This window comes from Micropterus salmoides, unplaced genomic scaffold (assembly GCF_014851395.1).
Source record: "Micropterus salmoides isolate LMB-PRFRI ecotype aquatic unplaced genomic scaffold, ASM1485139v1 Ms_hic_scaffold_23, whole genome shotgun sequence".
NCBI lineage: Eukaryota > Metazoa > Chordata > Actinopteri > Centrarchiformes > Centrarchidae > Micropterus > Micropterus salmoides.
Genome location: NW_024041484.1, coordinates 5227935 through 5253889, shown reverse-complemented (window position 1 = coordinate 5253889; position 25955 = coordinate 5227935). Strand labels below are relative to the sequence as shown.

Genomic DNA, 25955 nt, shown 5'->3' with positions numbered 1-25955 from the left:
TTACAATCATTAAAAAGCAGAACAGCCGGCTGTGTATTCGGGGCGTGGCTTAGTGAAGGGTAAATTTCAAAGAGTCAGAATTTCTGGTGTTTTCGCTCGAAACATGACTGAAATGATGAAACTATTATCATTAACAGTTACAGATTAGTTTTCTGGGTTACACTATTTGGATAGTCCGCCTACAGACAGTTTAGTAGAGTATTTAGAGTATTTATAACTTTTCAACAAATTATTAGTTGAGATTCAACAATTCAAACCGTTTTCTGGTTTCGGTTAGGTTTAGGCACAAAAAAACCCTCATCTTGATTAGGATATGTTCGAGAACTGTAACATATTGATAATCTGTTAAACATCTACAGACAAAGTAAAACAGTTGAAATGTAACAAATGCTCTATAAACCATCTGTAGGCAGACTATCGAAATAAAGTGTTACCGTTTTCTTTTGATCGACTTAGAAATTAATTGACAAATAGTTTTAGATCTAGCATTGTTATTTGTATAAAAGTCAAAATTTCCAGTATAAATACAGAAGTTTCAAAATTGTTAATAGGGCGGCACATCATGTGGTCTCTGCTCAGTATATCTTGAAGATGTTATTCTGGGTAAAGGGGTTTTCTTGGGGAGTTTTTCCTTGTCTGAATCGAGGGTCTAAGGATGGAGGGTGTCATTTGCTCTACAGATCGTAAAGCCCCTTGAGGTAGATTTGGTATATTGGGCTGTATAAATAAAATTGACTTGACTTAAGGTCAGACTGTGTAGCTTACATGAAACACTTTGGCTGCTTTTAAAGAAAGTGAATATTAACCATTAGCCATTTTATGAGTTAGAATCTGAGAGAAATTGTTACAGTTGTGATATCTATTAGAAAGTCTTAATGGAGAACTGGCTATAGAAAATAGGCCTTTAGTGGAACATTTACCCTGAGATGCACAGTTATGTTTATGAAGCTGATTAATTATGCCAAGTGCCTGACTAGAGGACTAACTGGTCACTGGGAGGGAGGCTGTTTCTTTGGGTACTAGCCATTTAACAAAGTGTTCTAGGTGTTATAATCCCGCTTTATATAAATAATTACATTACAATACATGCATACAATTATAAGCATGGACAAATCAATCTTTAAGCTGTGAAACAGAATACTGTACACCCACACTACAGCTGTTTTTTCAGAGCTGAAGGGCAGAGTCTTGTGTCCACAGTAACTCTTTATGTTTGCACATGCATGAGAAATCAGATAATGTGGGTAAAATGTCAAGGACAAAATCTGGCAACAAGGTTAGACTGATTTTTATTTTATTTTAGACTCAGATTTTTCTAATAAATTGTTTACTGAGCATGGAAGGTCTTTGTTAACACCACCTCTGTCCTGTATACATACTGTAAGTTACATCCTGATAATTATATTTCAGTTTTCAGAGGACTCTGACAACTAATTGTTAAATAAATAAAGGTGGTGACCATGGAGCTAAAGTAATTTAGGGATGCAAAATAGTCCTTTTAAGCAAATGTTTCTTTTGGATTTTAATGTACAAATTAAATGCTTAGCAATTATCCAGAAAAAAACGATGCATCAAGCTGCATCGATAATCGTTTGATAATTGCATCACAGCCGTCGTAATCGAATCAAATCGTGAGGTGACAAGAGATTCCCACCCTAGTATTATAGTGTACGCCCTCAACATAGGCGGGCGACGCTGCGTGAAATTGCCTGACATCATCTTCAGCACGACAATGCAATAACGCCCATCACTCTTCCAGCAGTCGGTAAACAACGCACACATACAGGAGTGTTAGCTGTAGCCTTTATTCACTGACAAACTGTAAGCTACACTGCACATTTACTGCTAAACTTCTTCTTTTCCACTTCTCCTCTGCATTCACCTGCCGCTCCCTCTCTCTCGCTCAACCACACTCTCACCACGCTCACCAAAATGAGTGACTTGATGGCAAGTCCGAGCGGTGGGATAATGCTACAGAACTAGTAAAAAAGTAAAACGCCTCTGCCCTGTTTGGGAGTATTTTGGGGTTAGTCCCAATGATAAAGGTAAGCCAGCCAACAGGACGAAGCTGTGTGCATCATCTGTTCCCAACCCAACCCAACAAGAGTCATCGGGTTCTCCAGCAAGATCTATTCATTGTTCTACAACTGAACCGTTCCACGAACCTTCCATTGGCAGAATTGTTACACCCGTAATGTAGTATGATTTGGCCGCTGTTGTACGTGCTTACAGATAGCCAGAGCGCAGGGAGTGCTTATCTGAGCTGATATCAATAGAGGGTAAAAGCTTAAAAGCCCTGTGAAGGAAAGTGTGCATACAGGCCTTCACAGCGGCCACATTATGAAACAATAAAACAACCTCAGTCCCTCACTGAGCAAATATTCACCTGTCAGTTCAGCGCAAGTCCCATAAAAGCCTGGCCTCTTTCCGCCTCCAGGCTGGAACACTATTAGGAGCTATAACAAATGCTGGGTAGCTCATAAAGTTATTGAAATGCCAAAGCCAGTGCATCAGTGCGATGTAATGTTCCCAGCTGGGACACTCAGGCCACTGGCGGTGGTTTGGCTGATTGGATGCATTTGCTCTGACAAATGCCAGATGTGCTCAAGAAGTGAGGTAGTTGCCTCTCTCTTCTTGTCAGTGTGGTTTTATCCAACAGTGGCGTACAAATCAGGTTACATGTTGGCCCACATTTCCTTAGCATGTAGTTCAGCAGCCTTTATCAGCATCTGTGAGGGGGTTAGCGAAAACAGCTTTTTATTCCAATGGAACATTTTTATGTGTACCTTTTTTTGGTTTCAAAACTGAACAAGTCCTCAGCGGTGAAAGGGTTTTAGTTAAGTGTGGTTTCCTGTGTCGACCTTGCACCAGGTCCTCTGCTGTGAAGGATCTGTCATTTGATAAAGTGGCGTGGGCGTGTGAAGCCATTTATTAATGTCCTAGCTTATTAGCTTCAGTGTCCACCCTCGTAAGGCCCCCAGAGCACAGCTCGCAGGTAGGGGAACCTTACTACTGCCCACCTGAGCTGCAGCTTCCTCCTGTATCACAGAACGATCTGCTGATTTCAAAGATACACATAGGCCCAGGTTTGCCTGAGTAAAAACTTGTGCAAACTTGATATCACCAGCAAATTAACATGTAAACTGATTTGCACGGAGAATGACGTCTTCCAAAAGTGCAAGATAGCAGCTGTTGTTCATTTACTACTTTTGCCTTAATGAATATGCAATTTGGGGCGTTTCAATTTTATTGTGCAGAGTAATGTCAGGGCATGCAAATACATTTATTTAATCTGATCTAACAAGCCTAAAAGCAATTTCATGTGAGTGCAACAGCATCTGTATTTAATACATTTCAAAGGAAGGTGCAAACCGCCAAGTGTTGCGCAGAGATGGCTGCTGTTATCGCTGCGAGAAGGAGACACAGCTGTAATGAAAGAAGACGTAGAGAAATTAAAAATATTAGATAATATTATTCTATATAGAAATAAAATTATTTTCTATTATTTATTGAACTATATGAATTGAATTGTCTTTTTGTATTTTTGGCGACCGGGTATGGTGCGGACGGTCGGTGAGTTTTTAAAATGAAAAACATCAAGATGCCTTCCTTATCCTCAGAAAACCATTGTGTCTGAGCTCATGAGCTGACTGATGAAAGCTTGGCGGGGAGTGTAGGTGTAACCTTTGACCACACCTTTGTACTGAGATCGTTTCAGCCGTGCCACAGTATATTTACAAGAGGAGACAAAACAAACATCCTGGATAAAACCTTTGACACGTGGTGCAAATGATTACCACTGAAGTAGGCTTTTGTGTGAGACAGAAGTTGAATGACAACAACCCACTGTTGGAGCTTTTTGAAAGGATCAGGGAAGTACGCCCTTGTGTTGTTTGAACACAATGGAAACAGAGACACTGGATTATGCCTTTTTTTTGCTCTGTTACTCAGCTTATGTGCCTTGGGCAACATTTTTTAAAGTGTTTTAGTAGTAGTAATATTATTTCCTGCAGGAACAAAGGCAGCTTATAAGTAGTAAACAAAAAGAAAAAAGATCTGAAAAGGATGTTTGATTGGGAATGCAGGACCACAAGCTGCTGATTCCCAGTGCTCTTGATGTTTTAGGCCCCATCCACACTACTACTACGTTTTGGTTTTAAAACGGAGACCCTTTGCTGCTTTTGCACCTCCTGTCCAGACTAAAACGGTGAAAATGAAGATCTAAAACGGACAAGTTTGCAAACGCTGCCGAAACCATTTTTCGTTTCAAAACTCCGGAGAGTGTTTCAGTGTGGACAGGCAAAATCTGAGGACTTTAGAAACAATGACGCAGACGCTCACGTTTGGCTCTCTGATTGGGTCTCATAAGTCATGCAAAGTAGAAACACGATGCTACTGACAGAGTTTTTGAAAGGGTATTTTTATTATTAATATTTTATACTGTGCAAATAACACTTATAGCCTACACTTGCACTGTGCATGTCGCCGGATTTACTTTGCAAAGACTCCCAGTCTGTTTTCCGTCGCCACAGCCGCTTTTAACTCTCGTATTACATTCAGTAACAGTCCCAGCTCGTTATTGGTCCATGCAAAATAAAATCTTGTGTGGTTCTTCATCTGTATTTCTTTATTCTTTCGCCAAATCTTCTGTAACTACGGAATGGACCATCTGCTTCATGTTTACACCGGCACGCGTATGCCCAGTGTACGTGAATGGCCACTAGATGTGCGTTTTTAGTCATTTTAATATCTACAGAGATCAACTAAAATGGAGTAATGTAAATGGGGCCTTAAGCTTGATTTATACTTCTGCGTAGGGTAAAACGAGTCATTTCGCTCGGGTTGTGACGGTCAAATATATTGATCCACCGTGTTACAGCCGCCGTTTTGGCCGCTAGTAAAAGTTACTACAAAGCACGGGTCACTTCCAGTCGGCTTGGAGGCATTGTAGGGCTACCCAGCCGACCAATCACAGTGCTCAAGGTCAGCGTCCACGTGTAATTACATTTTTGAGGAGGTGCATGTCAGCCTCTGCGTAGCCTACGTAGTCACCTATGCCGTCGATTCGACGCAGAAGTATAAATTACACTTTAGTTACACTCGCAGTGGGTCATTACATTCTTGTCTTCTTTCTCTCTATATTTTAAAACAAGGCACAACCATTGTATGTGTCAGACAACCGTAAGAGCTTGCAAAATATAGCCAACAGCAAAATTTTTCCATATGCACCCACTGTCAGCTGCTTGCTGAAAACACCGGGATAAATAGAGGGAAGATGGCGACGGGGGTGACTCTTTTAGGACCATTTCCTATCTCCATTTTAAAGCTACTTTGTCACATTTGTCATGCACAGACATACATCCACACCTCTAATATCCACATTATTAAAACCCAGACACGATCTGGCCATGTTACAGTGACACTCTCTACTTTGCTTTGTTGTTAAGCTGACGGAGTTAGCAGGTGTTGTACATGCTATGCTTTCTATCCAGACTCCTGCGCACAGCTGCAGCTCTTTGAGCGATGCAAAGTGCATTGCTTTTGATGATCCTGCTTGATACAGAGGGATGGCAATGCTTTGTTTTGCTGAGCTCATGCTTGGAGAGTATGTATAATGTTCAGCAAGAATACAATTTCATATCTTACCAAACAGTTAGCACCCACTATTATAGTCCACAAAACTGCACCAGCTTTTAGCTCCATTGTCAGATCTTTATTATCTGGTCTATGTGCTGTACATCTCCTCTGTTCTGTTGGCAGACGTCTTCAAAATCTCCACAGGTCCGGCTATAATAATCCCTCTGTGTAAAGCTGCAGTCTCAGGGGAAAGGGACAGTAGCAGTGACACAAACTCACATACTTCTGTCATTTGCATTAGCCTATTCACACAGAATTTCCACTCGGGGTGTCACATCTCTCAACTTGCAGATCTTTCTAAGTAACGTCCTGAGGCGCAGATGAGTGTGACTCCACAAGTTTGGGGCCTTTGTCACTGTCTTCGTTCTCATTAATCCCCTTAAAGATGACTTTTCATTGCAGCAGTGTTATCTCCTCACGTGGTCACTGCTTGTGCACCACCCAGCAAGGTCAGACTCATTCAAAAGCTCTTTCGCAGGCAACATTTTATAAGATCTAGGAAAGTGCTGAGAGAGGTAGTTTAGTTGGAATTTGATGCTAGCCACAGGAGGGAGTGAAACTGTAAACACCAAAAAGCAATAGAGACCTGTAATAAACACAATTAACAAAGTCTTCTTAAGGTGTGCGTGATATGTATTAGCTATGATAATGGCTTATTTGTTGTTTTAACAATGTGTGAGCAGACCAGCCTTGCAATCTACGTCGTTGGATATAATCTCTAGATGTGGATCAACAAACAGGTGGTTTGGCTTTGAAAAAACAGATGTTGCTCAAAAGACGTCAATCTGCAAACTTCTGCAAAAATCGGTTGCTGTTAAAGACCACAAACTAACCACTGCACGGAACATATTAAAAGCTTCGGAAGTCAGCTGTCCACGACAGACCTGAACCAGCCAAGGTACCGGCACAAAAATAGACTCCGGTTCAAACATTGGTATAATGTTGATGATGGAATCAAAGCCACTAAGACAACAGCTACAGACAGAACTCAGGGCTAATATAGAGACAGATGAAATGGTTTATTCATACTTGCACTGTTTGATGTTTTGAGTAATACTTGTGCTTTCTGTGTTTTCATATTGTTTTTACTTGAATGCTTCAGTTTTAAGTAAACTGAAGCAGGTGCTCTGACTTACTTATGAAAATTAATTGAAAAATCATAGAACATCTATGCCAGAGGGTAAAAGTGGCAAGGAAGGGTGAAGTGCTCTATTTGCTAAAAAAAAACACGATGCACTCAAGATGCTGGAAGGTACTTAGGATAAAATCATCCAGCAAATTTCATGTTCTGATTAGGTCAGCCTACTACCTGATGAGTTCACTGACTCTGTGTTTTATCAAATGTTGTCTCTATCCAAATGCCCATAGCTATGCAGTCCTGTGATATGATACAGGCATTGTTATTGTTGTGCATGTAGTCTTTTTCTGGTATTTTTGACACATCAGTTCAGCTCTGACCTGCATGTATTTAAGGAACACGCTCACTGGGGCGCCTGTGGCTCAGGAGGTAGAACAGGTTGCCGGTTAATCGGAAGGTCGGCGGGTTCAATCCAGGCTGCATGTCGAAGTGTCCTTGGGCAAGATACTGAACCCTGAATTGCCTCTGGTGGTTGTTCCACCAGTGAGTGAATGTGTCTGAATGGTGAATGCAGATGGAGTGTAAAAGCGCTTTGAGTGGTCAAAAAGACTAGAAAGGCGCTATACAAGTACAGATTTACATTTACAGACACACACACAAAACAAATTACAAGACAAAGCCAAAAGGAAAAGACTGCTCATGGTCTTGATCATAAATGCTCAGAATTCTTCTAAAAGTTGCACTTCATATGCTGTCCTACTTTGTATATCATAAACATGTATGCAGACTAATGCACTTAGAGTAAAAACTGAGTATGCTCACAGCATTAGAAGCAACCACTGGGTCAGAGCCTGATAACACTCCTGTGGCCATGATGCACTGCAATAATTTGGAAGGTTGTTGTAGAAAGGACATTTGGGAAAAGATAGGGAGGATTCATTTTGATCTTATAAGACACAAGATTGTATTACCTGTGAGTTCAGGATGAGCCGCTTCCTGGTGGCTCAGTGAACCTGAACCCACTTAACCAGGAAATTTGAAGACATCACAATGGGCTCTGGTGACTCATGTTGAACATTTATCACCATTTTGGAAATTTTACAGACTGATCTCCTATAAATCCTTCCTATACTCCATCTTAGTCAGGACAAACTAAACATGCCCTAAAAAGACTTAAGGAATAAGCCATGATACATGTACAGATGAAGCAGCGCTTTACCTTGCCATCAAACAGCCATTTCCTTTTAACAGTGCGCAGCCAAGTTGCACTTTTACTCATTTTACTTATGCACAGGAATATGGACGTTCTACGATTAAGAAAACGTAGTTCCAAAGTAAATAGCTGACGATGGTAAGTACCTTATACAGCTGCAAAACGTAAATATGACCTTATTTCATGCATCTAACCAAAAACTAATGCTAACTTCCAAGTTTTAGGACTCATTTCTGCTGCACGCTATTAGAAATTGTAATTAATAAAAATGTAATAATTTCTTCTGACGTAAGCCCAAAAACCTTTATTAACTGTAATGGCCAGCAGGGGGCAACTCAACTGGTTGTAAAAAGAAAATTGGGATCTATGACAAAATGACCCTACTTCTCATTTGATATATGACCTCAGTAAACACTTTCCTAATAATAATGGTCAGTTCTTTCAATATTGTGAAAAAGTTTTGACGCTTGGCTGAGGTGGAAAGGTTAGTGTATCAATAAAAGACAAGTGATGTGACAAAGTGCAATGGAAACGGATTAAAGAAATCATGACATACACGAAGCATGTGACTTAAACATCCAATGAAGCCTCCACGCCACTGAAGAGACGAAAGCTAGTGCCAGACTTAAACATCCGATTTGTGTGGCGCGATAAGGAGAGTGGAACGTTCCTCAAATTATTACATGAAACAAACATAAAGACAGTATTTCCATGACATTTTCTCCATACTTTTTCTTCATTAATTACATCATCTTGTTGCGCCCCCTCTTCTTCTGCCAAGGTTTAATGGCACCCCACTGGAGAATGAGCGCCACCAGCTGTTTATGTCGACAGACTAACCGCTAGTGGATGGCATAACAGTAGTGGATGGAAACGAGCATTCATGTATTATACCGATTTTCTCGAAATGCTGTTAAAATTTGTTTTAAATGTGGATGGAGATGCCTAACTACCTAACTACTCTGTTATTTCAGATGTTTTAATACTTCCTGTGCGTGTGTGTGTGTGTGTGTGTGAGTTTGAGGGCTCAGTTGGTGTTGTAGACTCAAATACACCGAGGTCACATTCAGCAGGGAATTCTTATATGCAGATCTCCCTCCTCTGTCATTGCACACACACAGAGGGAGCTCTTATTGCTGCTCTGCTGCTGGCTCCGGCAGCCCTGCTGCACTAGCCTACATTTCAGAGGTGGACGAAGAAAAATATGGTGATGTCATCTCTATGTCTCTCTCTCTCTCTCTCTCTCTCTCTCTCTCTCTCTCTCTCTCTCTCTCTCTCTCTCTCTCTCTCTCTCTCTCTCGCCGTCTCTCAGAGGCTGTGTTGTGAATGTAATGGTGCTTTCTGCTGCCCGAGCTGCATGAGGTAGGTCCTTCATTCACCTCCCTGCACTCTCTTGCACATGTGCATGCTGCATCGGTCCAGGTGCCTCCACGCTTCTGTGTTTGTCTGATAAAATGTACCTGCACTTGATCTGGATAAATACAGCGTGGTTATGCTCCTGTGTGCCGAGTAATCTCACTCTTGAGGCTTGTTTTGGGTGTTTTCACGCTGTGCATGTGTGTGGGAAGGCTCCGTCTGGGAAACAGATGCTAATACACTGAGGTCATATCACACTATAGCCCAATGGTGATGGTCCTGATACCTCGCTCGCTGCTCAGAATGTGTCCGGTAGTGTCAGACTGCAGATAGTTGTCGAAATCCCTGGCTGAGACAAGGAGGTGAATCATATTCGTCCAGCTTCCGACAGCGCTGATCATGTAGAGATGATGGCTATGATCCCGTCTTCCAGCTCCCCATACGCTCCTTTCTTAAAAGGTCATTCTCGGGTCACAGGAATACCGTCTGGCGCTGTGACCTTTGCACTCGTTACTTCTTTATTAGGTCCGCAAATCCTTAAAAAAACCTGAATGATCTGGGCTAAATGTGCTGGCATCTCAGCCTCACATCTTTTTTCGCCTTTTCTGTTATGCAAGAGGTATCAGACACACACACACACACACACACACAAACAGACGTATTATTCAACTCGGGCTGTGTGCGTCATACACATTTTCACTGTAGCTGTGGCTCTGTTCTCTCTGATTTTCCTCTCTGGCTCTGTGGCAGGGATGGTTTTGCGCCGTCCTTTATGTGCCAACAACCAGTTAAAATGCTGAGCAGCCGCAGTAGTTCTCCTATTAGGGGGATTGAACACTCCGAGGTCACCACAGTCTCCTTGACACCACAGGAGTTCAGACCTCCTGATCGTACTCCTCCTCATCAGCTTTCCCATCCACGTTGCTCTGATGAATCTTGTGAGCGCTGTAGGGGAGCGCTGAGTCACCTTGTTGTATTTAGAAGCGCAATACAGTTTTAATTTTGCAAGGTGAAACACTTGCTGCTTGTGCTCCACATGACCTTCTCCTATAATAAAGGGGGGTGGGATTCTCTGAATTTACTGTTAAAATGTGATATTAAAGCAATCTGGATCAGGTTTATTTTAGGATTGGGCCGATAGATGATGCCATCGTCCATCGGCGATGGCTGTCAGACATCACATCGTTGAGCAGGAATCATGATTGTAAAACCCCGCGCCCCCCAGCAAAAAAAAAAATTATAATTTTTCACATTATACTGGCATGTTTAAGCGGGTTTTTATCACCACAAACATTATCATTATAAATTTTAAATACGCTTCGCACATTTCTCATCATTCTCTTCTCCCCACACAGACACACAAGAGGCCTAGGCTACACCTCAGGTAAACACACCGGCTTGCCCCGCCCCTCTCTTTGTTAATGGCGCAGCCTATCAAAGAACCGAAACCAACATCTGGCCCCTGTGTGTTCACTGCTGCTTTACCTGGGGCGAGTTCAATCTCAAAAAGTTCTGCACCGGTTTGCAACGTTTTCAGATTGAACCACATGTTTCCTTGCAACGTTGCGCAACGTTGCGCAACAGGCTTCGAGGTACGTTTTCTTCTGTTTGGTGGGCGTGTCACTGGTATTACCGAAAGTTCCTCTGAAATCAAGTCCTGATCTCAGCAGCTGATCTGCTGTTTAGACGCCAGTACTGCAAGACATCGGGACAAACTGACACCATATACAAAGAAAGGAATAACGTTATGCATTACATTTGCCGAATTTACAGGGGGGTCAGTAATTATTATAGCAATTATTAATTAACGATTTTATAGTAGACAGCGTTTCACAACGTTGTTTTAGTTGTTGCACCCCTTACGCACATAAGACGACTGCCTACCGACAACCCATGGTCACACATCACGACATGATAATGGTCTTGTGTTTAGTTGAGCAAAGCCTGTTGGGCTGTTCTGGTGTTCTGCATGTAATGTAGTGGCAAGGACCTGAAAACCGGCTTTATTGGACACAGCTGTTATTGAGATTTAATCTGTGCTACAGGAATGGCTGCCAGATAATATTTCATTGCAGTAAGTTACCCTACTTTCTGTATTCCTTCATGTGCATTATCAGATTTCTATGGATTTTTCACATGCATACATTTCTACCTTTCTATCCTTGTCAGGGGGATTCTGTTGAAACAGTGCTGGGTTCTCTCTGGTCTAGCAAGGCAATCCTCTGCCCATACTTACATGGTTGATTAATATTCCTCACTCCCTGACCTACATGGATTAATTCTGTTAAAAGATGTCTCCCCCTGAGCACAGCGCCAAATTGGGACAGGCAGAAGATTACATTGGACCTCGGGACTTGGACGTCCTCTCTCCACCCCTCTCTTTGTCCTGTTGTTTTCATTACCATTGAGAGCATTTTTGAAAACCTAGCCTGACCATCAACCCCTTATTCCTGACAAGCAGACGTTTCGATAGTCCTAGCACAGGGGATGACATTCCCATCAACCTCAGCTGAGCTTTGTGTTTAGTGCTATTTTGCAAATGTTACTAAGATCATGCACATGGTAAACATCAGCATGCTAACACATAGCATTTAGCGAAACACACCTGTGCCAAAGTACAAAGTAATAAAAACTACCACTGTCATGTCTGTAGAATGACTGTAGACCTGTGATAAGTTATAGTATGCAGCCTTTCACCTTGAGGCAGGTTATATCTTTATATTACTTTCTATTATGTGGTTAGTCCTGCCCTTCTTCCCCCAGCATAGTTGGTCACGTTCACGCGCCAATGCTCAGTCATCTTGATGAACTGTAGCCTGAGGGTAAAGTATGTGACATCTGTGGAGCCAGCACAGGTGTCAAAAAAGCTGAGAGTTAGCAATTTATAAGCAAACAATTGTGATATTTACTGGTGGTTTGGTGATACGGACAATATTCAGGACAATATTCAGGCTCACACGCTGATAATATATTTCATGTTATTTTTTATGGAAATAATTGCATTTAAATGGATCTCAGTGCTCTTAGCCAACATCTCAACACACCATTGCTGTCTAGAGCAAACATCTGTACAGGAGTACACCTGTTCCGTTCCAAATCTTGGAAAAAAAAGCATTTGCTGTGAGAGATTCTTGCTGAAGATCATCCTAAAAGCTTCGTCATCACTTAGAGGAAGTGGAAGCAATAGGGGCTTTGTTCAGGAGGATTGTCAAGAGTGGTTGTGCTGTCACGGGTAAATTGTTGGCAGTGGCGGGTGAAATCATCGGGCCAACTGCCACTTTGGCGGACAGAGAGACACATGTAGTAAGGTTAGCGTATTGTGGCGATCAGCACACTCGCCCGCGTCACACACAGCCACCAGAGCTCAGGGAATATCTGTGGGGGCGTTTCAAAGCAAACTCACTAGTGGAAGAGGCCCACTCCGTCCTAAGAGTGACAAGAGTGACCGGACTACGGGAGGTAACTGATGTCTGTAGATACCCTTGAAATACTTGGTTGTAAGGTGGAGTAATTGTCATGCACTAAATGGGACCTTTTCACATGAAAACAAGCATGTAATGTTTTTGTGTAACTATATTGAACTTTGAATAACGTTATGATCAGACCCTGGTGGTGAAGATAGAAATTACATACAAGTCTCTGGGCTGTAGTTTGGTGTTTGACTTCTATTACTGAAGTGGGGTAAAATATCAGGGACCAATGTGCGACATTGTTGACCACTGGTGATCATTCCCCCAACACTCAGCAGTGACAGCAGTGATGTGGCTCCATAGGTCTGTCTCTCAGGCTGCCCGAGAGCTGCCTCCCCTTTTGAGAGCGACAGCAACATCGCCGCAATCAGCTTAGGACCCTGAAATGATTGCTTGCCCTTGTGTTGCCCTTGAGCTTAGCTCTACTGTTAATCTAAAAACAATCTAAATCAAAGCATTTCACTGCTGCAGATTCCACGGTAATATTTTCTGGTTTGCTGTAATTATTTTCAAACCAAACATTTTCTGTAATTTAGATAAAACATCCTGGTTTTAAAGTAAGTCTTATAGGGAATTACAGTTTAAATGTCATCAATATTTATATTAAATAATAAAATAATCATTATTATTTTTCTGAAACTATCAATTTGGAACTCTGATTAATAATAAAATAAAAAACTATAACAAAATGACCATAGTAGGTTGAAGGATTTGGAGTTCTATATTCACTATTCACTCTTATCAGTGTTTCCCATACATAGGCTTTACTTGGCCAGGTAGATTAACAGCTGCCCAAGTAAATTTGGCGACCCATTTTAAAATCTTTCTTGATTGCAGCTCAACGCATATTCGCTCTGCACATCCTCTCTCTCTCTCTCTCTCTCTCTCTCTCTCTCTCTCTCTCTCTCTCTCTCTCTCTCTCTCTCTCTCTCTCTCTCTCTCTCTCTCTCTCTCTGTCTGTGAATTGAATGGTTGGTATCATAAACACCGCTGCACAAATCTGTACAACACTACGCTGTCAGTGTCGGAGAGCCTACATGTGCGCTCGAGATAACTGGCTGACTTTCACAGACTTGATAGATAAGGTCATAAAAACAGCGCCGTCATGTCAGACACAATCCACCTCCAGTAGACTGCTTGAGCTTACTGAGGTTTTGTGACGTTTTGCAGCGCAGGTGTTGTGCAGAATTCTGCATGCCTGCCTGTAGGTAGCCTACAATATCTGTTTTACCCAATTATACAATTCACTTCTTAAGGTCCTTTTAGGACACTTCGCTGTTTGTTAATGACATGTTTTTGCTGAATCTCAAGAAATTGTACTTTTACTAAGTGTAATAATATATTAACGATTCTTAACGTTTATAAAATATATACTGATCATTTATCACTATTGATAAACCCCACAAAGAATAGTATAGCGTTTAAAAGCAGAACATTTTCCTACAAGTCTCGGCAGGCATGCAAAATGCACACTGTGATCTGTCCATTTGCTCACCTGTAAATTCAATAATGTGGATAGCCAGTGATGCCTATTCACATACCCTGTATTTGTTTATTTCTGTAGGAGTATCTTTTGGCTCTGTGGAGAAACCCCTCAGCATGTGTTTCTGGATTTGTTTTGGGGCAACTGCCAAGTCACAAGTTTAGGATTCCCTCAGTGTTTGCCCTCTATCTTTGGCAATGATTCATAGCTCACAGACTGCTGTGGTTATGTACCAGCTTGTGTGAAGGGGCAGAGTGTCAGTAAAGTGTGGGAGAAAGGGAAGACCATACAACCATTGAAGAGTGGAATGTCTGTCACTGGCTCGGCCATAGTTTTTTGTTGTTGTTTTGCTTTGTATGTTTCCTTGTTTTTTGGGGGGAATTTGCCTTTATTAGATAGGGACAGCTAAAGAGAGAAAGGGGATGACATGTAGCAAAAGGCCTGGGCTCTACCGAGTGAGCTTAGATGGCAGTGAAGTGTCCAATGTGCCCATAATCCAGGGCTCCAGACTAATGTTTTCCACTAGTATCACTGGCAAGCAAGCAAGACTCAGACAGACCAAGACATGCACTGCCCAGCTAACCTTAGCAAGAGAGACAGACTAGAGAGAGATGCACTGCAAGCTAGCACATCAACTTAACGTCACTGTTATTGCTGACCTCAACTTCGGCATACTTGCAAGTCGCACTGGTGCTTCTAGTTATAAAATGTAGAAGCGCTGTCTCTAAAAAGACAGACGCTCTGTGTGGTAACAAACTGATGTTTAGCATAATGTTCAGCATTTGACCATCTTACTTACACAACGAAACACAAAGTACAGCTGAGGCTAATGAGGAATATCATTTGTTGTGCATGTATCTGGTTGGAAACCAAAGTATTAGTATTAGACAAAGAATGATGCAAAAATTACCTCGCTTACACTCCTACAAAACACAGATAATACATACAACATGATTTCTGTTATTTTACCACCTCAGCTGTGTGGCTGCTGCTCCAGGCTGAGTCATGGACTGATTGCTGCAACCGGTTTTGAGAGTGGAAACATCTGTCTCAGTGTGACGGGTCCTTGAGAGCCGAGGCCAGATGAAGTGTGTTGCTGGCTGGAGCCAAGAGGCTGTTGGGGCGCTCGAGCGTTACATTAGCAGAATGACTGGTGGGGGGATTTACTGACCTTCTCTTTGTCAGAAAGTCGTCCTGTCCTCTGTCTAATATTAGGCACTATTTGTCTCTCAAGAGTCTAAAGACGCTTCCTTCCTGCTACTTCCTTCTACTACCTTCTTGGCACCTTTTGTTAGAAAACTTGTGTATAAATATTGGCAGTAGCTACCTACCTGTTAACTAAATGTTACTATAAACATAGACATGCAGATATACCACATAATTGTAGCCCCCCAAGAAATGGACTGTGAGTAACATGGCATTTATTTACGGCACTGTTCCAGAGCTCTGATTGGTCTGGACGAGATCACCCTTTCTCATGATCAACTTGTTGGTTTCAGTGTAGTTGACTAACGCAAGCAGGGGCAAACCAATTGTGTATTTTTAACAATTGTTATTTCACAAATTGCCCGCTAAATCCAAAGTCATCTGCTTAAGGGAAGTGCAACGGAAGCAATTTACCATCATGATTTGATGATAAAGCTATATCGATATAGCTGCGCCACCTTCACCTTGCTTCTTTATTAAGGCCATCATTTGCAATGCTTCTACAGCTCAAGTCCTAATTGAGCCAATTTAAAATATATATATATATAACTGTTTAATATGAAGACAGCTCTCTTTTTCTTTTTGCAGTCCTTGCATTGGCAGTTTCAACTCTTACTTCAATAGTACTACTTCTTTCTCAAGTGGCCACGTAGTCTGATGAGGTGTGAGCTCAGTTTGGGACCACGGGGTTCATATCATTAAATATCCACACAAAACAGCAATCACTGTAAGTGGCTGCCTCCTATAATCTTGAAAGCATTTTTAGGACAACCACATGTTGGCAGGCAGCTGCTCCACCCAAAATAATCTCTCCAAAAGTGCAGAGTGCAATTAACAGATGGTCCCATTTCATGAACCCATGTTGCGGATTTAGCCGACAGGCGCATTTCAATTGCGAAAAGTGTGGTTAGGCCTGTATGTTGTTATGTGCAGGTACAGCAGGTTTGACCATTCAGGGGCTTATTGACAGGTGGGTGGGGTAGTGAATGCTCACAGTTTGCTTTTGTATGGCTCACCTTAGGGCCTGTTTGCTAGATAGTTAGAAACAGTTGTTTTTGTTATTTATTTGTGCATTTGATAGTCTATGTTTCTTGTTCTTGTTATCCCTCTGTAGACTCATTGGTCAAACTGATGATTAAAATTCTTAGTCTAAAGGTTTTACCAGTCCTTATATTCTTGAAAAGCTATGGGGAGTGGTGAGCAGGTTTCTACTGCATTTATGACACAATGACAGAAATGAGAGAAATCTTTGGTGCATCTGTATGGTAATGATGCAGCCTGTTTGTTCTGAAATTTTATAGATGGTGGGCATGAAGATTCAAATTAAGTCCGATCTTGCAAACTAGCCATCCCACCTGAGGTGAAAGGGAACTTTGAAAAAGTGCCAAGAAAAACTACTTTCAGAACAACTCCAAGGCTTAAATGACTGATTTTTGAACACAACCTTCAAAATTACTAAGTGAAAGAAATGGCACACATATGTTGTAATATTGTCTTGTTGTGGTAACACGTTGCTTCTCCCTCCTAACAGATATGCAGTCGTCAGAGCAGCGCTGACGGGCCTGACTCTGGATTAACACGACCATGGAGTCCTCTGAGTCCCAGCAGGAGCCTGAGAAAACTTTGGTGAGTAAACACACTTGCATAACAGGTACAGTACCACACGGACATGCATATGAAGACATTCATTTCAAAACAACAAAACCTACTATTCCAAAAATAGTGATTGGGAAAAAAATAGGAATAAATAAATAAATAAACTTTGTAGTTTTTAAAAAACAATAGGTTACTTGGGTCCTTTCATCTGCTACATTTGAAAGATTCTGACTGATGAACTCAAGGTACCATTTGTTATTGAGCATTTTGGAATGAAAGTCTGCATATATTGTACACCATATTCGAAAGGCTCCACTTTAGAACAAGAAATCACCCCACATTGCCTCTTAGATGCTGATAATTGTCCCTAATAATTTGGGGTCTTCCCTCAACCTCCATGTATAGTTGGAACTGGTTCCTGTTTCCTGCTGGCATCATTTTCTGCACGTCTGCTCCAGGAGTATGCTCTCTGAAGCTTAATGATTAGCTTTAGGTGCTAATATTGCTAAGCTGCCACAGACCTGTCAGCCTCACTGTGGCAGACACTGCACTTTGGTGCCTGTAATTAAACTTGTGTCAGGATGTGTGTGTGTGTGTGTGTGTGTGTGTGTGTGTGTGTCAGTAGACAGGCAAGACAGCTAAAGTCACTTTGGCTGTAGACAATTAAAGGTCACACAGAGTTCTCTTTTTCTTTTTCAACGTCCTCTTTCTTAGTAACAGAAATGGCAATAAAAAGGACATGGTCATCCACCGTTCTTGTTCTTTGTTCTGTAATAAAATATAAAGCTGGGGCAACTTCCTGTTTGGTGTTGCAGGTTGACAGTGCCCTAGTATAGGCTAATCTGGCTATAAAAATTAAAAGAATCTGCACTCAGAAGAAGTCAATCTTCTTGAACACAATAAGATTTTATAGCCTATTGTTCTCATTTTTTATGATTTAACAAGTCACACATCAGGCCTCCTGTCAGGCATCTGTATAGGCTACACATATTGATGTACAAACAAAGGTAGGAAACATTTTGGTCATTGGCTAGACTGCTAAGAAAAATGATAATAAAGCCTTTATTCAATCTGGTACAGTAATATCATTGAGGCATGCATACATTCATACAATCAGCATCAGAAACTAATATGGGTGTCTTAAAAAATGTCCAAGACGTGACAGACAGTCATGATGGTTGATTGCACAATGGTTTTTCTGTCATCAAGAGAGAAACATGCTTTATTCTGATATAAGAAACCCATTGTTATCTTCAGATTTGTGCCAGTTGTTCCACACGAGGTTTAAAAATGAGAGCTTTTGTCAGTAAAACATATTTAGTGTTGCCTCAGCGGGGAACACAGTTGCAGGATAAAGGCTAAATAGATGTCTGAAGAATGTTAGGAAGACTAGACACAGCTTGAGTTGGAGAAGAGCCATATTCATACAAAATTGCCTCACCAGCATAGAAAAATATTTTTGAAAGAGTTGTTGGAGTCCAAATATTGTTTATGTGGATTGTAAATATTAATTGTCCGAATACAGAACCTTGTGGCACCCCTTAGTTATTACAAGGGTGGTCAATCTGAGACCATCAGTATAGATAAGCCTGCATTCAGAGAAATATGTACGATTTTTTATCTTATAAAGGAACATCTGCATTTTCAAAGCTGACTGAGCAAGGATGGGAAGCAGTGTCACCTTCAGTCAGCACACATTTTCTGCAGTGAGCAGGAGGGCAATTATAGATGCAGATAACTGGGTTGATAACAGCGCTGGCCATCTCTTCCACAGGCCTCCACACGAGGACATTCAGTGGCATTGTATGTGAGCAGCACTGACATCCCCATCATACTTCTTTGAGTCCTGCTTAGAATTGGAGTGAGGATACTTCATATCTGTTAGCAGTTGCAAGCTAATTTCTTACCCCTCCTTCTCTAAGCCTTTTTTAGTGTCCGCATAATTAAACTGCTGATGCAAAATTGGTTTAAAAGCCACTTTGGTGTATTTACTGTTTCTTTTTAATGCTTTCTTTTGGATTGAATTGAATTTGATGAATATGTACCTCTCTGCGATTTAGCAATAAACCTCCTTTGGTGGAGGCTCCAGGGCATTGCGTTATCGCCTTGATCACACATTATGAGTGTGCAGTGCCAGGATGGTGTGAGACTTAGACTATGGGATGTATTGTGTTGCTAGCATATCCTGCTGCTTGCTGAAAGGCCCTGTTGGTAGAGTGGATTGCTCCCAACACTAGATGAAAGGCTCTGGGACGTACGCCAGGTGTCTGCCTCTTCTCCCCTCGCTCTGACATCCTCACAGTCAGGAGGCGCTTCAGGAAGGTTTATGGTAGCCAGCTCCCCCCTCCTGTTACAAACATCCACCACTATTCAGTCTGCTGTCATTTGCATTGTACATACTGTAATAAAAGAGTTGGTGACCTGCTGTTTAGAATAGGCAGCAGTGAAAGGCACATGGACAGCCATTATGCGCTTGAACAATGAGTTTGAGGTAGCTTAGAGGTAAGAGAAGAGGATCTGTGACTAAGAGATCACTGACTGAGAGGATTTGAGCAGCTGAAATGAATGAGAAAAAACATGAATTGCCCTTTGGATACTTAACCCCCATTTGTTCCAGAGGAGCTTTACAGTTGCCAACATTACAAGACTAGTTGTACTGGGTAGCTCCTAGGTATAAATGCATAAAAAATAATAGTCATTGCAGTCTCTCATAGGGTTGGGTATCAAGAACAGGTTCCAAGTTGGAATTTGTTCCAAATTTGCAAGAACCGTGGGTTTGATAAGACACGTGCATTTCGATTCTGCTTATTGGTTCCAAACTTTTTGTATATTTCACTTATGCTCCCGATTGAACTGCAGTCCAATCAATTAACAGTCCATAAAAGTTGCACTTACCGGCCAGGACCTGCTATGCAGACCTAACGTCACGTCATTGGTAGGGCTGGCCCGGAATATTAGAATATTCAATCGTAAAGTACGCATTGGGATTTGAATATTCAGCCACTCCCAGCTATGAACATAACGCTCTAGTTCACATCAAAGCACACACAGACAGTGACACTCACAATAGCCGTTATCCCCTCCCCCCATCGAAATCTCCCTCACTCATGTCATTGCCAGAACTTCTTGGGTATTAATTCTTCTTCTGCTGTTGTGCTATCAAATAAATTGCCCTAGCTCGTGAAATTACAGCCGTCTAAACAATTGGTATAACGCGACCATTTAGCGCCTCCCCGCTGAAGCTGTCGAAGCATCGAAGCTCAAAAAATGACATTCGGGCCAGCCCTATTCATTTGTTACGCAGTACGTCAACTAAACATGCGAGAAGAGAGTACTTCTGTTAACATTCTTGGATCATGGCGGACCACAGCAAATGCTCAACAGTTTGGCTTAGCTTCACTAAAAAAGATAACAACACAGCAAAATGCAGTATGGATATTTCATGCAAGGGAGGTAGCCCCCGCGACCTGGTACGCAGGATAAGAGGTTGGCGATGGATGTGTAGGAGGTAGCAGCTCCAATATGATGAAGCATTTACTATAACACAGCGTGAATCTGAAGGAACGCACCGTGTTCAATGTGTCGCGGTCTCCTGGCTACAGTGACACCCTGGATACAGCTAACGCTAACTGTAGCAACATCTCATGCTCAGGTACACCTGTAATTCATAGTTTTCAGTCACGTGATATGCGCTGTGACCTGGAGGGAAAAATGACAGACTAAAGCTCACAACGGAATTCTTTGTAGAGATGCCACAAAAGCCCATATCCCAATAGCCCAAATCCCTCACCTAAGACAGCTCAGGCTTGCCTCCTCGTCAGTTAGTGCATCTGAAAGCACAAATACTATTCAGCATTTTGGCAACGCGAAAGTAACAAACTCAAAGTAACAGTGTGAGTGTATCACTTGCTTCCTGGTTGGCAGGCAGCGGAAAACAACGTCTTACCCTGGTCTCTTAGGAACAAGATAGTTGCCATTCCCATCTGATGCAGCTATAACATGTGTCATCAATCAATTTCTAATAAACATATTTAGTCTTCAGCTAAAGTACTATTTCAAGTATTTTATCAAGGTTTATCTACTTATTTATAATTTCAACTACAAATTCCATTCAGCCATTAAATGCTCCACATTGTTCATACATTCATACTAATTAGACCATTGCCAACTTTTCCAAGTCTTCATACGCCTTTCTAAGCTCATATCTTCACTAACCATTGGACTTTCTCACATTAATTCAGCTTTTCTTTCTTTCAGCTAGAAACACTATTCAAACTGGCAGTATTCATGTCCCAGAAACACTGATCAGTCCTCTACAATAGGACAGTACATTACATCTAGAGCAGTCTATAAGATAGCACAGAGCAAGTTTGAAAGTCCTTCATTAATAAGAAAAAAGCTGAGGATTATTGCCCAAGTGTGCACCTCTCCTTGTTTACTGCACATAAAGACCTATATTGACAGCCGGGAGGCCAAGATTACTTTCATAATGAAAATCGACAAATGGTGTAACCGCTTAATGGACTCTTTTCACACATGTCAGGAAGCCCTCTGCTGCTCAGTGAATCATCTGAATGAAATTCCAAGCCGATATAAAAGATTGCTGAGTCTTAAGGTTTGCCCTTATTCATGGAGTCCGGCACTTTAACTGTAAAGGCATACTGGTTGCACGGCTCTAGGGATAGGAACGCCAGCCTGGGGGGTTATTCCAGACTGAAATATCTCAACAACTACTGTATGGATTGCCATTTATCCTATCTTCTGTCATCCTCACTGCTAGTGTGGATTCACCGCCTGGCAGATACCACATTTTCTAACAAAATATACTGAACAAAATTAAAACTGCGACACTTGTTTTTGCCCCCATTCATCATGAGCTGAACTCAAAGATCAAAGACTCTCTCTATGTACACAAAAGGCCTATTTCTCGCAAATATTTTTCTGAATCTGTCAAAATCTGTGTTAGTGACCACTTCTCCTCTGCCAAGATAATCCATCCACCTCACAGGTGTGGCATATCAAGATGCTGATCAGACAGCATGGGGATTGCACAGGTGTGCCTTAGGCTGGACACACTAAAAGGCCACTCGAAAATGTGCAGTTTCACTGTAATGGGGGGGGCCCGGGGGGGTCCGGAAACCAGTTAGTATCTGGTGTGACCACCATTTGCCTCACTTTGTGAAACACATCTCCTTCGCATAGAGTTGATCAGGTTGTTGAGCATGCAGATGAGCTTCGCCTTTGGAGACGGCTTATGGTAGAGAAATGAACATTCAATTCACAGGCAACAGCTCTGGTGGACATTCCTGCAGTCAGCATGCCAATTGCACGCTCCCTCAAAACTTGCGACATTTGTGGCATTGTGCTGTGTGATGGAACTGCACATTTTAGAGTGGCCTTTTATTGTGACCAGCCTAAGGCACACCTGTGCAATCCCCATGCTGTCTGATCAGCATCTTGATATGCCTCACCTGTGAGGTGGATGGATTATCTTGGCAGAGGAGAAGTGCTCACTAACACAGATTTTGACAGATTTGTGAACAATATTTGAGAGAAATAGGGCTTTTCTGTACAGAAAGTCTTAGATGTTTGAGTTCAGCTCATGATGAATGGGGGCAAAAACAAAAGTGTTGCGTTTATAATTTTGTTCAGTTTAGAAAAAGCACAATTAAACAAAACAACAGCATCCAAGAAATGCATGACACAATGCCTATAGTTATCCACATATAACTTTTAATATTACTACTGTGTTGCTTCATCTTGATTCTGCTGTTAAGATAACTTTGAACTGGCAGAGCTAGATACCGGGTCTTGGTGCTCAGACTTACAATGCCACATAATGTGACAGGATTAAGCTACAGAACGCTGCAAGAAACCAGAGGTATTGGCTTCATACAGCTCTTAGGGAGTGAGAAACTGAGGCTTTAGCTTCTGTACATCAGTAGTCAGACTCAGGGTGGTGTTGACAGAACGAGGCTGACGGTCTGGGCTGATGAGGCACATTCTCACCACTAAAGTAAATAGGTTAAAGTAAACAGGAAGCGAGCTTATCCTCCATGGCTTTAGCTTGGCCTTAGATGTGGAAAAACTTCAAATCATTGTCTGAAAATATACAGTAACTTTCTTAATACTGGAAAAAGTGAACTTCAGATGATGTGGGGGATTTTAGTAAGTGCAGTGTAAAAACGCAGTGTCTCCTGCGAAGCTTTGTTCAGTCCTGACAGAAAGATCTGTTTTTTAGCTGGGCAGATGTGGGCTGTTGATTTGAGGGCAGCCATTCTCGCAGTCATGTGTTGACATCATGTGTGTCCAGTTTTACAAATTTATCCTGTAGCCTAGCTATTATGCACGCGCACTGTAAACAGTCAATCAAGCATTCATAAATGTATCCTCCATTTGGTATTTTAAAAAGCTGCCTCTGACCCCCACTTTGGACTCATGACACATCTCTGTTACTGTCCCAGTCTACAGACAAAGAATCATGCAGACAAGTCAAACTTTGGTCCCCAGATACTCTTCTTCTAGAAACATAGAGGAGTACGCCGGATGTGTGACTGGCTACATCAGTGCCTGTAGTGACGCTGTAGTCACCATACGGCTGAGAAACTAGCCCACACTCTGAACATGCAAGAACCCCCAAAGACTGTCTTATAACCTGATGTACACAAAGTCTCGGGGCCTGTGCTACTTAGCAGGGTTTTGGGTTAGTGTGGTAACTTCAGGTTTAACCCTGGGTTTTCAGTCCTGTGACGGTGGTTCACTTCTTAGGGTACCATGTTACTTATGCTGAATGGCTAACCTGCTCCGGAGGTTCTGTATGAGATGAGCGATCAACGCTATAAAAAAAAAAAAAAAAAACACCTACTGACCCATCATTTATTTTGGAAAATGACATCACTGCCCCCTAGAAGATCCCACAGACGGTTTGAAGGCAACTGTTATGCTGTGGGTGATGCAGAGATGCTTTTGTATACCGAAATCGTCGTACAACAGAGACTGACTGAGGCACTCAAACCTTTTACAAGACTGCTTCAAACATCCTGTCGCAGTCGTTAAAATAAATGGTTTAATCGTTCTTTTTATGTTAGACTAGATATTATGAGCATATATTTTAGTATTCAAGTGATTCAACTGATAACTCAGGTCATCTTATCAACTTTTAGGGGGCAACCCCACCTCTATTCCTACATTTTTACTCAAATCAACATAATTGTGTTTGGCACAGAGTTTCTCCAGAGATGGTACTATATCTACCAGAATTAGGTCATATAACCCTAACTCTACTATTAACATCTTTAGAATTAGATGCACAAATGTGAAATATAATTAATATACAAACTGATAAAGATATCTTTATTCATGTAACTGATGTGGGTGTGTGACTTTACAGATTTTGATGGCATTCTAAAGTTGGTGAGGTTTTGAGTCACTAAATAAGGTCCCTTTTGAAATAAATCCAAGTCAAATGACTGAATTGCAGCACGTTTTGAAGAAAAAAATAATGAATCCAAATTACAGTTTTTTGTGCTGCTGCCACAGTTACTACCATAAATGGGTGCTTTGTTATTCCTTCTTTGAGAAAACATTGTCAAAGCCACAGACTGAATCACACTCAGCAGGAGTTTCCTGCCTGCAGTGGAGCTCTTTAGTCTAATTAAAATCTTATTTCCATTGCAAATAAGCTTTACATTTCTGAATGTGATGGATGCAGTTTGTTTGGTTGAGTCTACTTCAGTCTCCTTGAAGTAAGTTTTGGGTTGTTTTACTTCCTTTGCCACCACAGTGCCGTATGAGGAACAGGCTTTTTTTGTCATAATGAAAAAACTTCTCTTATCTAACCCCATAATGTGAATCATGGTCATCCCTCTCAGCAGGTTAGATGTAGACTGCTCTGTTGCAACTTCTTTTATTCTTTTGTTCTTTTGTATGCCAATTCCCTCTTTCAGGACACGACATGTTGTTGTTTTTTCATGTGCATCACTACACTTCTTTGAAAGAGGCTTTCCAGAACTTGAAAGAGCAGCTGCTGCGTCTTCAAAGTACTTCCAAACCATATTCTTCTAATATTTACTTACACAAGTTACACTCTCTTTTTCAGCTCCTCACTCCTTTAGTTTCATAGAGAAAAGAGACAATAGGATGCACATGCATGCTATAAGCATTGTAGCTGTAATGAGCCATAAAATGTAGCAGATATAAACGGGGAAAAAAAATCTATAATAAATGGTAATATAGATCGTACTTACCATAGTTTCCTTCTTACATTTTTGTTCCATCATGCTTTGATTGGTCAGGCACCAACATGTAGTTGTAACAGACAACAATATTGTGCAGTCCAAACCTGGCTTTCGTGTCTCTCAGCTCATAGTTTTGGTTTTACTTCACTGTTTTTACTGTTTTACACTGCTTACCTTAATGTTTCCAGATGCAGCTAGGTGGTGAACATAGTGGAATGTTTAGCAGCTAAAGAGACAGATATTTTTCCCAGGAGTTGGTGGACCAAAACAGAGCTAAAAGGAGGGTAAACATTAATCAGGTTGGCAGAAACATGATGCCAAATGAAATGCTGCATGTGTACTTGGGTAACTGTTTGCTAAATGAGCTTTGTAAGTTCATAATGTGTCAGTGCCGAGATTATTTCTTGGCCAGGTCTAGTCACTACATGTAGGGTAGTCTGGTTGCCTGGCATCCTCACCTCTGATGACAAGACTCCAAGAAACGATCTGGCACAGAAGCATGATGTCTAACTATTCTTTGAAAGAATTCACCTGGCAACAGGCACATTGACAAATCTACTGGCAAACAAAAGACATGTCAAAGCAGAGGTCACTTTCCAGGGAGATTAGTAAACAAAAGGGGTGAAATGACTTCACTCTTCACACCTTTTCTTTTCACAGTGCAGTCCAACAGTATCAA

The 25955-nt window shown here is 41.5% G+C and overlaps 1 protein-coding gene across 4 annotated transcripts in view; it reads left to right on the top strand.

The window, feature by feature from the left end:
* Positions 1 to 25955, top strand: part of osbpl8 (oxysterol binding protein-like 8) — an 87615-nt gene that overhangs the window by 2564 nt on the left and 59096 nt on the right. For 3 of the 4 annotated variants that reach the window (XM_038738467.1, XM_038738466.1, XM_038738464.1), the window contains exon 2: positions 16975 to 17069. Coding sequence is in view for 3 of the 4 variants with exons in the window: in XM_038738466.1 (XP_038594394.1) it covers positions 17028 to 17069 (42 nt within the window). In the remaining variant the exon portion in view is untranslated. Of the gene's footprint in view, positions 1 to 9240; positions 9291 to 16974; positions 17070 to 25955 lie in introns of all 4 variants that reach the window. The other variant, XM_038738465.1, reaches the window with a different exon arrangement.